Below are 13,663 nucleotides of genomic sequence, written 5' to 3' on the forward strand. Positions count from 1 at the left end.
TTATGTATTTAGCATTCCTTTTTCTCGTAATTATAAACCTTCTGGGTAGAAATCACATTTTATAAAACCTCACAAATACATTATTTCCTCAAGTGGTATATGAGCTTTTCTAAGGTCTTTAAGACTATAATAAAATGAATGGGTTTGTTTTTCCTAATTGGTGTTATTTAAATAATGCTTAAGTGAACGGCTGGAATTTGGGTAATCGTCTTCCGTGTCTATTGTTGAATCATCTCTGACCTGTCATGTACTCTACAAAGTGCCTTTCTGGACTGCTTCTCCAGGCTCCTTACCATCTTGATTTCTATTTGCATTCGGCCAAGGGTTGTCATTGGCAAAAGATAGGATGGAAAGAGAATAGTGGATGCATTACTTCCTCACTCCCTTCCTGAGTCAGGGCACAGCTCTCACAGTAGCTGTATCCCTACATGACTGTAGCTTCCCCGTAGGTGTTCTCTCACCCGTGTTTCTTATTCTCACTGGGCTCCAGAAACTTCTTTACTCCCTTGTTCTTTAGCCCTAACAGTGACAATTACTGTCCACGATTTCTGCTTCTGGGGGACCTGTCAATCCTTTGTTTTGTTTTTTCAAATCCCAGCTGCACCTCTTTATAGTTGAATTTCTGATAAATAACTTACATGTATAAATAGGTAGATGAAAGAATGAATAGTGCTTAAGCTTCTTTCTTGTGGAGATGACTTGAGGTTATTTTTCTACATGTAAATGTTTAAAGTTTTCCCATGACAGTGTAGTTAGCATGCTGCTTTGCTCTTTGGTTTTTCTCCAACTCCAGCACTTTAGTGAGTTGACAGTGTTTATGAATTGAGCGTTAGATTGTGTATCAGCCCTGCAAGATCAGTTTAGTTTGTGACACGCACTGTTTTCTCCTGGAATTAATGCATTATTGATGTCAGGGTCCGATAGAGAACAAGTGTTTTTTAAGTGATTGTTGCTAGCATAGATTTGTAAGGAGAGAAATGACGTTGTCTGACCCAGTTTAAAGAAGCAAGCTTAAATGAATGGGCGCGTTATATATTTTACCCCTGAAAAAATGTATATCACACAGCTATGATGCAGTACTACTAAATTTTATTAGGATACACTTCACCCTCTAGTTACTAATGACATGCTTCGTTAAAGTTGTTCTCTGTTCCTTTCTTGATGCATAAATTAGCCGTCATATTTTATAGAGTCTTTACTTGTGCTTGAACTTCTAACAACAAAAACAAAATGTTGGTGGGGGGGTGAAGCCAAATGTTGGGATTCATTTGCTATTTTTGCCCACCTCTGACAAAAACTACAATAAGTGTAAGAACCAAGGCTTACAACTACCATACACTGACCTGCAGTGGGACTGAGAACTGTTTGTTTCTTTTTTCACTTTATCGCATCATCCCTTGGATCTTCAGCACAAGAGACAAGTGAAGAACCCTTTCTCTCTGGAGGCCTGCTGGGGAGTGGGTAGAAAAGCAAGCCAAGCCTGGTGCTTGTTATCAAGTGGTCTAGAAGGTGTCACGACTTCTTAAGTTGTTACTGAGCTTTTTAGAACTCAAGACTTGCCTATGATTTACACATTGATCAGTTTTTTTAGGCAGACCCTAGTCTGACAGCCCTAAGTTTTACATGTTTCATATCAGGAGTTTTTTGGACCACAGTGTATCTTGAGAGAGACATCAAGAGCATCGGTGCATTAACGTGAGACTCATTGGACCTGGCTTTTGGACACTTCAGCAAGGCTCAGGGTCCAGCCAGCTGAGGTGACATCTCTATTCGGGCTACACTAGAGCACTTGCTATTTCCCCAATGCACCATGTGCTCTCAAGCCTCAGTAGGGGCTCAGGCTGGGTGTTACCCCATTGTCACTTGTCCCAGTGACATTCCACTCATATTTCAAGGCCTTACTAACCCTCCGTTCTTCCTTGGAGCGTCTATCCCATAGCACCCACTTGTCTAAGCGTCTCCTCTAGCAGTTCTTACATGGCTACATACCTCTCTGGGCTTATATCTGTCTGCTTTCAGTACATTCCTTGAAGACAAGTATTTTTGTTTTTATTTATGTGCCTGAAATCAGTACACTCAGTACCTGCTGCTTGAAGGTGCTCAATAAATATTTGCTAAATGAGCAAATGAATTGATGAATATGTTTCCTTATTGAGTACTTGTCTTCACCTGAAGTTCTAATGAAGCAGATTCTTCTTGGGAAACTGAGTTAGCATGTATTTGTAATGCTACATTTACACGTGGGTGTTGTCTAATATTCTGACTTTGATAAGCAGTGATTTTGTGATTTATTTAAAACTAGTGGCCTGGTGCACAAAATTCATGCACATTAAAAGTGAATTAATTAGAGGAAATATTTTAATATTGCTATTTGCCCTTTCTCTATAATAGAAGTGTCAGAGATGAAAGAAAATTAGTAAAATGTATATGAAAATCTCCCCCCTGTCAGAGTCTGGGGCATGCTGCGGGACCTGGAGTCAAGTCCCCCCCACCACTCGCTCGCACTTCGAAAACGCAGGAGACCCAGACCGGCCGGCCCCACCCCCATTTGGTGAGACCCAGTCCCAGCTGGCCCCACACCCATCGAGCCCCTCTGGGTGGTGGGGGGGGTGCAGCCTCAGGTCCCCATCAAGCCCCGCCAGGTGGGGGGCACGGCCTGAGGTCCCCTGTCAAGCCCTGCGGGGTCAGGGGCTTGGCCTGAGGTCCCTCGCCCCGGCTAGGTGCCATGTAGCTTGAGGTCCCTGCTGGCCGGTCGTGACATTATGGCGTCTGGGCTATTTTGCATATTCCTCTACTATATAGATAGACAATTATGTATCTAGGAATATATAGAATTTAGGCAAAGAAAAACTTAATCTGGGGAGCTCTTCGGTTTTGAACTCTGTTTTAACTTTGTGGGTTATTTCTTTATTTGGCATGGTGAACTGTCAAGAGAAAATACCATTTGCTTAGGAAAAGTGCATTGGTTTAACTTGTCTTCTGAGTGTTATTGTGACCTCAGATTTCTGGAAAAACTAAGGGAATTCAAGAGTTAAAAATGTAATATGAAGTTATTTCACCTTTCATGGATTCCGGGACACGTTAATTAAGTTTCCTAACTCTGATAATTTTCTTCTTGAAACACTTGCTGCCCTGCCTCTGGTAGAAGGGTTTGTACATTAATCATGATGCTCAGCAAAATGTCATGTGGGTAAAATATTTAGTAAACCTCATCGGCTGACCTAAGAGGTAGTGATAACATCTCAGTCACTGGTCATAAATCAGATGTGTTGGTTTTTCTTTGGATTCATTGAATGTTAGCCAATATATAGTACTTGCTGTGGGCAAAGTCATTCACTTTATACATGATTTGCTGAGTACCTTCCATGTGCCAGGAGCTCTGTGCTGTTTAACTTGGGACAGACAGGATGAATGAGATGCAGCCTTCACCCTTGTGAGCTTGCAGGCCGCTAGGGAGGTGAGACGTGTACTAGTACATGTGCTGTAAGACAGACACTGAATCTGTTGGGCGGTTGCGGGGGAGCAGAGAAAACGTCTTGAAACAAGTAGCATCTGATCTGGATAAGATTTCAGTAGACAGATTGTGTTAATGGGACTTTCTCCGCTTACACAGCACAGAGATGTGCTCTCTCACTTACTGAGGGTCACTGCAAAGCTCCGCAGGAAGTAGGAAGGGCAGGAGAGCAGTCTCCGCCGCCACGCAGACAGGCCCCGCGGAGAATCAGAACTGCCCTTTCTTGTCCCCTCGTCCCATGATCCGCACTATGGTCACTAAGCTCGCTTCCATCTTTGCCTCCACAGCAAAGGCAAAGGGTATGTGTATCACCATTTCACTCCTCAAACTGAGGAACAAAATAGATCCAGAGACATAGAAGCATGGAACAGACTGACAAATCTCAGAGGGAAAGGGCTGGAGGAAGAGATTAACCAAAGAGTTTACATGCATAACGTATGGACACAGACAATAGTGTGGTGAAGGCGGCAGGGGGGAAGGGGATGGGACATCTGTAATACTTGCAATGATAAAAATAAATTTTAAAAAACAGAGTCTGGCTTGTCTAGTCTCTATTCATCAGTAAGCTGCCTGCTGCACAAAGTGCATACCAGCCACCTCGAAGGCTGCTTGCCAGCACCTGGATACATGTTTTTGGCTGAGGGTCGCATTCCTTCTGTAAATCCATTGTGTCCGGGGAGATGGGGTCACATGGTCCGGAGCAGTGCTTCTGAAATGTCAGCGTGTCTTTGAATCATCTGGGGACCTTGTGAAATTGCAGCTCTGATTCAGTAGGTCTCGGTGTAATACGAATTCTTTGTTTCCAACCAGCTCCCGGGTGCTGCTCCTCTGACCACACTGAGAGTAGCGAGGTTAGAGCACGGTGATCCCCGTGTGACTGTAGTTACTCGGAGGACGGGCTCTGTGGGAGGTCTGTACTTGTGAGATGGCACTGCATGTGGAGGAATAGGCATCAATAAATGAATGGAGGAAGATGCAGCGTTAATGTCTCTGTGTGTGTTAGGTAAGGCTGGTTTTGAATAGGGGAAAGGTCAGAATGAATAAGGCATCTTCAGACCAAAAAGTCAGTAATCAGAGCATTCAGGTGCAGTCTGAAGAACAAGGCTGTTGGGGTTGGCTGTTCGTCCTTTTATTGTTTAAACCAAAGCAAAGCAAAGTTATTTTAATGTTTTCAGTGAGAGACGGGATTCATCTTTACTTGAGAGCTTGATGCAAAACTCCTTTCACAGTTTGCCGCCAAGTCTGTGTTGATAGTGAGGCTTGGCAGCGGGATCTGCAGGAGGACTTGGTTGTTCAGGATGAGAAATGGATCGGAGTCCCTCGTAGGGACACCAACTGGCAGATGCCTTATTATTCTGGTGCCTCAGGAGAATCACACATTTCTCATGGTCTTCATTAGAGAGCCATGGAAGTGATTGCTCAGCACTTGGCCCACAAAATCCTTGAACCTAACATTCATAGAATTAATCCCAGTTTCAAAGCATCATTGCATTCATCCTTTTGTTCATTTCATAAATATAATCTAAGACTGACTGATTAAAACCCAGAGAGTTATTTTATGTGACGGTGCTAGAGCCCAGTTATTGAGAATTATGAATAATGTCTATGAGAAAGGTACTGAATTAAGTATTTAGACCCTTCTGACAGAATGGCAGCTACGTGAGGAAAAGCAGCCTCTTCTGACAGCTTCCTCATTTCATTCATTACATTTGAAAATTACATTCACTTAGGCCCCATGTAATATTTAGGTCTTTTCTTCACAGTTCAGTGACATAGGGGAATGATCACTTTATATTCTTTTATGATCTGGCACTCACATGCTTTAACTTTGTCTTCTTACTTTAAATATGACATATTTTCACTTTAATGATCAGTAAAAGGCAAAAAATGGTTATTTTAAGTGACTGACTAATAAAGTCCTTTTTTTAAAAAAAAAGTCAAGGATTATCTTAATTTATGTGAGTAAAATCTTGAAAAAGATTTTTAAAGTTCACCTTATGTTGGTAATAATGTAAAATTCTGACTTACTGAATAGTTCAGTTACATGACCTTCTTTGCCTTCTATACTTTGGTTTTCAATCGTTAAAGAAAGGATGCTGTTTAGTATGAGAAAGACTTTTGGCGCAGTGAGAAGAATGCTGGCCTTGGAGCCAGGCAGACTTCTTGTTTCAATTTCTTTTTAACACATACTTGTGATGTTACTCTGGGCAAGTTATTTAATCTCTGTGAGCCCTAGTTTCCTCTGTAAACTTGTGTTCATACCTCCTTTGCAGAATTATTTTGTTGATGAAACTAAGTAATGCATGTGATGCAGCAGTATAAACATTACCATGTGACACAATTTCAACAAATAAACACAAAGATTAAAAAATGTAGACAAAATATTATTTTGTTTTGATGTAAATTAAAAGCAAAAGTACTTTTGTTACTTCACATTTGCATGGGAATAGCATTGTCTATTCTTGACATAAGTGAAAACAGCAGTGCTTTGAGTTATGATTATAATTGCCACTCAATTAATGTATATATTGGAATCACTGTTGTAAAAAAAAAAGTAGTTTTCCAAAAAGTAAGTAGTGACTTTGTATTGTTTACCAAAAGACATTCTGATTTTCAAAATGTAGTCAGTAAATTCACTCATGTGAAGTAATTAGTATGCAGAAATTCAGAGAAATCATCAGTAATCAGTATTGTTCAGAGTCAGCTATTTTGTTAATTCACTGTAATCTAACACGTCGGAAAGTCAACAACTGCCATGTTGTTGTTATTTTTCTGGTTTGGTTTTTTAAATTAAGTTTGTTTATTGAACAGATATTTCTTTCTTTCTTGTGTGTTAATCCTCACCCGAGTATATTTTTCTATTGATTTTTAGAGAGTAGAAGGAAGGGGGAGAGACAGAGAGAGAAACATCGATATGAGAGAGACACATCTATTGGTTGCCTCCCACATGCTCCTTGACCAGGACCAGGGATTGAGACTGCAACCTAGTTATGTGCCCTTGCTTAGAATCAAACCCGGGACCTTTCATTCTGAAGGCCGACACTATCCACTGAGCCACACTGGCTAGGGCATGCCAATGTCTTCTGAGAATGAGCACCAGAAACATTGTGTAAGAATTAGGTATTCCACTATCATTCAGAATAAAGGAAGTCAGGTTAAGTCTTCCATGCTACATGGAGGACAGATGTTTTCAATGAACAGACACACACACTCTCACATACACTGCCACACAGTGAAAAATACAATGACATCTTTCTGATGATTTCCTAGCTAACAGGCCACAGAACCACCAAGACTGATATACTTCTAATAGGATCCTTTGTATTACTTTTATCATTAGCCTCCCTTAGATTGATAGCAAAAAAAGGAGCTATCCATTATTTCAGGTGGTGCTTCATAGCAAGTGCTGGTATAGCAAATGCAGTATGTTTGCCAGTGTTTTTTCATTTGATGAAACATCTGGGGCGTTTTGATTTTTATAAAAGTGAATGAAGCCATTGATAAAAAGAGCAATGGAAATGCTTGGAAACTTGGTTCAAGAGAAAGTGAATTTAAAGGCCACCTCCTGAGTGTGTGGATGTGGATCAGATTGTATTCTGTTTCAATCCGGGAGATTTTCTTAAGACCATATTGATTTCCAGAATGTCCCAAGTGTTTAATTCTAGTGTAGCCTACAAACAGCCGAATCATCCATGCCAAAGCACTGCTTTCCTCCTTTAATAACAGAACAGTCATATTGCATTGTAGTTTACATCTTGGAGGCGGGGGGGGATATTTTAAATCTGGATAAATGATAATCATTTAGCTAATTTCTCCAAGCATCACCATTCTTATCCTTTAGACTCTTTCAGCATTTCTCTACTCGTGCTTAACCCTATGTTTCTTTACACAGATCCAGTGCCCCACTTGCCAATTCGTCTGGTGTTTTAAGTGCCACTCTCCTTGGCATGAAGGTGTTAATTGCAAGGAGTACAAAAAAGGAGACAAACTATTGCGTCACTGGGCCAGCGAGATTGAGCACGGCCAGCGGAACGCCCAGAAGTGTCCAAAGTGCAAGGTGAGCTCACCTTTAGGTGGAAAGAACCGACACATGTGCACCTGCATGTCATTGAGTAATATTATTACAACATTGGAGTGAATTGTAGGTATGACTTTATTATTGCAGGTGAGGAGAAGAAGTATATGTGCTATTTCATTTTAGAAGAGTAATTATATCACATAACTAAATTGCAAATTTTGTATATGAACAATGTATATGCTTTTTGCATTACATTTCAAAATTTAGAGTGGTTATCTATACTAATAAAAGGGTAATATGCTAATTAGACCAGACATCCTTCCGGACAAAACCACGGTGGTGGGGACCAAGGCACAGGTGGTTAGGGGCGATCAGGCTTGCAGGGGAGATCAGTTAGGGGGAGATCAGGCTGGCAGGGGATGGAAGTTAAGAGCAATCAGGCTGGCAGGGGAGGGCAGTTAGGGGCGATCAGGCCCGCAGGCAGAGAGGGTTAGGGGTGATCAGGCAGGCAGGCAGGCAGGCGAGTGGTTAGGAGCCTGCGGTCCCAGATTGCAAGAGGGATGTCCACTGAGGGGGTCCCAGATTGGAGAGGTTGCAGGCTGGGCTGAGGAACCACCTCCCACCCCTGTGCATGAATTTTGTGCACCAGGCCTCTAGAATATAAATAATTGTCTTTAAACTTCCAAATTCTTCTTTTCCACTTACAAATGGAGATGTGTGTACAGGCTAAAGCTAGTATGAAAATGGTATCCACGTATTGTTTCCAGTTTGCTACATGTATTATAATAACTTCTCCACTATGCAGGCTCTGAATCCTGCGACCCTTTGCTTGTCTTTCCCTCTGCCACTGCTCGTCACTTGAGGGTTTCAGTAAACTGATCATTTGCCTCTTGTAAATCTAAGCGCTAAAATCAGGACTTAGGAATTGTATGAATTCCATTTTTCCTCTTTCTCTTGATAATCATGCAAGTAAGCAGGAGCGAGCAGGTATCTGAGCTTTGACCTTGATGTTGAAAGAGTGTCCAAAGAGAAAGCAGCAAGTCAGTTCAGCCAGGAAACTTTGGATTTGATGCTGGCAGAATAGGAATTGTTGAAATTTGAAGTTGTTTTTTAAAGTTCGCATTAGAAAATTGTATGCGTGTATATGTATATGTGTAGTTTACCATATGGGGTTTCCACTTTTTGCCAAATTTATTTTTTAAAATCATGTCTAAGTTGGGCTTTATTTCCCTTTAAGAACAATTCTGCAATTTCTTTCCTGGAAACTTAGCAAGAGATAAATAAAATTTGAAGTTTCAGACAAATTTTTAAATTAATCATTGTGAATTCAACTTGAAGCAATAAAAGTATCTGAGGCTGGTTAATGAGCATGAATCACTATGCCAAATGCACATACTAGTTTATACATATAGTAAATAAAAATATTGCCTGGAATAACATGTCACGTTCTTAGTTAATTGGAAGAAATGTTAGAAATAGTTTAGATGACCCGGCTCTCTTAAAAGTGAGGTGTGAAGATGTTTGTGCTAAAACTTTCTTTGTTTTCCCTATAGATGGCAATTTCATCTGCAGTTAATCCTTTCGATTTTAGGGCTTCTTCCGATCCAGCTGCTCAGTACATTTTATTCTTCATCCATTGATGGACAACGGAACAATAAGGCCTTTCCCCCTCTGTTGTCTTTTCTGTTTATTGAAAGCTACTGCTCAGTTTCAGGCTAAATGAAGGCCAGTAGGAATTTAGGTGTGCTGTTAAGTCATTAACTTAACTTTTTGTACATAAGTATACCTTATATCTCTCTGGAAAGCTATGAAAACAATTACCTGTTAGCCTGGCTGTAAGACTGTATGCGGAATGAGCAACACTGCAGCATTATGCAGTGGGAAATCCCGAATGAGTTGAGGTAATACATAGAAACATACCTTTGCTCCTGTAATCCCTCATCGAACATTAAAAGGACTCTGACGTATACAAAGAAAAGGCAGCCAACTGTAATGACTTTACTGAATGCACTGAAAACTTCCCGCAGTTTTCACAAATATGCACAGTTAAGGGAAAGCATGCATGCTGGTTCCCTGGTGAGGCAGTGGCTAAAAGGCAGGGGCTTCGAAGGGAATTACCTTTGAAATAGCTGAAAGGAGAGGAGCCAAAGAAGGTGGAACCAGTTTAAGTGACCACCTTGTAGCAGAGAATCTACTGTTTGGTGAGATTCAAGTTCCACAACATTTATGTCAGTTTAAGTCATCTCTTATTGCCTGTTTTGAATACAAATGGTTTCCGTTTTCATTTAAGCATGTGACTTTGGAAACAGTATCAGGACTCACATGTTTTTTGTATTGTGGTAAATAAACAAACATAAAATTTAGCATCTTAACCATTTTTATGTGCAATGGTGTTTTTTTTTAAATTTATGTTTTGTTTGAAAGCTTGAAATACTTAAACTATTCTGAAGTATACACTCATTATGATTCTTTAAACTGAAGTAATCTATTTTATTGGTTTTGTTTTCAGAAAGTGGTAACCACAAATAATTTTATTGTTCAACACATATGTTTAAAGTCTCTTTCTTTAAAGCAAATTTTTAAATAAATATTTATTTTAATTAATTATAAATGTGTAGCAAAACCCCAGCTAGATATTCCTAAAGGCTGAAAAATTTTAGATTTTAGAACAGTGGTTCTCAACCTTGGCTGCACATTAGAATCACCTGGGAATCTTTTTAAAATCCTGATTTCTGGGCCTCATCCTCCGGAAATTCCGTTTCTTTGTTACTAATGTTGTGGCTTCACCCCATAACAAAGAAACAGAATTTCTGGAGGATGAGGCCCAGAAATCAGAATTTTAAAAAGATTCCCAGGTGATTCTAATGTGCAGCCAAGGTTGAGAACCACTGTTTTAGAAGAAGAATTAAAAATCTCAGTATTACTGTATAATATAATATTAAACTTTATTAAAGATTGCAGTTATGAAGCCTTTGAGAATGTGGGGGAGAACTTTGTAAAAATGGTTAATAATCCAATCTTCTGGTTGTTCCTCAAATGGTTTAATATTAGTTAATTAGTGTTACTTGTCTTAACCAGATTTGGACTCTTATCCATATCATGTTTTTCCTTTATGAAGTTTTAAATGGTTAAAACTCCATTTTTCCCAATGCCAGATTTCTGCCCTCTTCAGCATATTTTTCTTAACAAATGTACTTCCAAAAGAGTAACCATATCTTCTGGCCCTTTAACTGATAATTTGACGTAAGCCAGTTTAAAGTAAACAGGAAGTTAAGAAACAATTATATAAAGAAGGCAGTATATAAAGGAAGCATTGTCTCTTCAAAAATGTATTTCTCAAGTAAATATTGCAACATATTACCATTATTAAATGTAGATAGTGAATCCCTGTATGTCTATGACATTGTTATCTCTGATTTTTAAAATGTTTGAAATAGTTCACGATTAGAAATAAATAAAATGTAACAGTGGAACAGAAAGCTACAACATTCCAGCTCTGGAGCTGTTTAAACATCTCTGCTTGTCTACACAACAGTGTAAGGATTTGGCTGTTAACATTTTTTTTTTTTCCTTCCTCAGGTAAAAGTTAAATGTTGCTCAGAATATGGGCTTACTAAAGCAAAGTTGGTTTAATATTTCTCAAAATGGTTAGCTTTCTTTTTATTTAGAAAATTAAAGGGCAATCCCTCAAACATTCCTTTCCCAAGGAGGTATTTTTATACAAAGGTAAGAGGAATATTTATACAAACATTTATGTATTCTGGTACAAATATAGTCACAGAACTAGATTGCATGCAGCTGACCACCTTAATTTTCCTCTTATCTAAATCTCACATCTCAATTTAGGACATTTTCTAAAACAGTGAATAGAGATAATTAATTAGAAAATTATACATTTTGATAGGTTAATATATAAGTAATGTGATTTATGAATTAATGAGTAATTAAGTCATTTATTTTATTCCAGTGTCAACATACATATTCCCTATTTCTAGGTGACAGGATAGTCACTTTTTTAAATTATTTTTTTAATTCTTTATTGTTAAAAGTTATACATACGTCTCCTTTTCCCCCTATTGACCTCACCCTGCATGTTTCTGCCCCCCAGCACATGCCCCCACCCCCTCCTGTCTGTGTCCATTGGTTAATTGGTCATACTCATGTGACTTTTTTTAAAAAATATATTTTATTGATTTTTTACAGAGAGGAAGGGAGAGGGATAGAGAGTTAGAAACATCGATGAGAGAGAAGCATCGATCAGCTGCCTCCTGCACACCCCCTACTGGGGATGTGCCTGCAACCAAGGTACATGCCCTTGACCGGAATTGAACCCGGGACTCTTCAGTCCCCAGGCCGACACTCTATCCAGTGAGCCAGACCGGCTAGGGCTTGACTTTTTTTTTTTAAAGAAATGCCAAGATATGAATAGGGAGTGCTGAAGTATGATATGCCATCTTTATTTTATTCATGAAAATGCCTTTGTACAATGCTCTGTGTTCCTTTTTGTTCTTACCACAATAACAATAATTATCTATAATAAAAGGAGGGTAATATGCTAATTAGACCGGACGTCCTTCCTTCTAGACAAAGCCGCAGCGGGCGGGAGCTGAATCAGAGGCAGCAGAGGCCCCCAGCCACAGTGGGCGGGGGGCTGGGGCCAAGGCCCTTGCACAAATTTGGTGCATCGGGCCTCTAGTATTTATAATAATACTGTCTGACATATACTGATAGTTGCTACATGTCAGTCTCCATTGTAGTTTTATACTTCCGTGTTCCTTCAGATCCTTAATCCTGAGATACTAAGTTCCAGTGTGCCATCTAGATTTTAATTATTCAGTACCTTTTGGTAAAATTCTTAAGAATTTTCACAGTAATGTAGTATCTACTTATATAAAAACCCTGGGTGGTGTTCATCACGACCAGAACCACGGCCAAGCAGAAGGAAGTCAGTCATGCAAGGGTTGTCTTGGCAATGGCTGCGCCCTCCCCCGAGCTGTTTCCTGTAAGGACGGGGTTTGAGGCAGGAACCTGCCCTGGAAGCATGGAGGCATATCTTTATAAAGTGTGCCACGCCAGCACAGCCAAGGGTGAACCTGAGTGGGGGCGGCTGAAAGGCTTAGAAAAGACAGACAAGAGAATGAAAGCCGGGTCTCAGTGGGACGCAGTTTCTCTGAGAGACAGCGACCACACCCACATCCATGCCTTTATTTTATAGCAGATGCTACCAGGCAAAGTAAGGGCGTGACCAAGATGTTTACAACATTCTCCTGGGTTTCAATCCTACTCAACTACATGCACCTGAACTCTATCAAGCCTACATCACTCAGGCACGTGGAGCCACGTGTTCAGACCATAGGTTTAAGCTTACAACTACAGCTGTTGGCTATAATTGTGCTGGGAGGGCCCTTCCTTCCAAGCTGGGACTTGCATGTGGCAATGAGAGGACTGTGCCCTCTCATCAGTCCAAGGCTTGAACCTGTCCAAAACACTGTAGCGGCTCCCCACGATAAAGTTTTAATTCTGTTTCTTTGTTACTAATGTTGTGGTCCCACCCCATAACAAAGAAACAATTTCAGGAGGATGAGGCCCAGGAATCAGGATTTTAAAAAGATTCCCCGGTGATTCAAATGTGCAGCCAAGGTTGAGAACCACTGCTATATATTAAAATATATCTAAACGTGCAATTCTTTGTCCAAAAAAATGAGCATGTTTAAAAATTAAATGAAGAAAATTTGGATATACTCGATGGAGATTTTCACACATATTTGAGTGATGATTCCATTGATTCCACAGATGATGCTGAAAAGGAAAATTTTCCCACCAGATTTCTTAATAGTATTACTTCTTCGGGAATGCCGTGTCATAAATTAAAATTGAAAGTGGGTGCAATCATCATGCTGTTGAGAAACCTCAATAGTAAATGGGGTCTTTGTAATGGTACCAGATTTATTATCAAAAGATTACGACCTAACATTATTGAAGCTGAAGTATTAACAGGATCTGCAGAGGGAGAGGCTGTTCTGACTCCAAGAATTAATTTGTCCCCATCTGACACTGGCCTCCCATTTAAATTGATTCGACGACGGTTTCCCGTGATGCCAGCATTTGTGATGACTATTAATAAATCACAA

General features: G+C 39.9%; 1 protein-coding gene across 2 annotated transcripts in view; it reads left to right on the forward strand.

Annotated features, from left to right (window-relative positions):
• RNF217 (ring finger protein 217) overlaps positions 1–13,663 on the forward strand; it is a 113,638-nt gene that overhangs the window by 76,981 nt on the left and 22,994 nt on the right. For both annotated transcript variants that reach the window (XM_070417621.1, XM_070417622.1), the window contains one exon: positions 7,407–7,571. In XM_070417621.1, coding sequence (XP_070273722.1) covers positions 7,407–7,571 — 165 coding nt within the window. The remainder of the gene's footprint in view (positions 1–7,406; positions 7,572–13,663) is intronic.

The sequence above is a fragment of the Myotis yumanensis genome, unplaced genomic scaffold (assembly GCF_028538775.1).
Source record: "Myotis yumanensis isolate MYYU_CA2020_CCGP unplaced genomic scaffold, mMyoYum1.0.hap1 SCAF_6, whole genome shotgun sequence".
In the NCBI taxonomy this organism is placed as follows: domain Eukaryota; kingdom Metazoa; phylum Chordata; class Mammalia; order Chiroptera; family Vespertilionidae; genus Myotis; species Myotis yumanensis.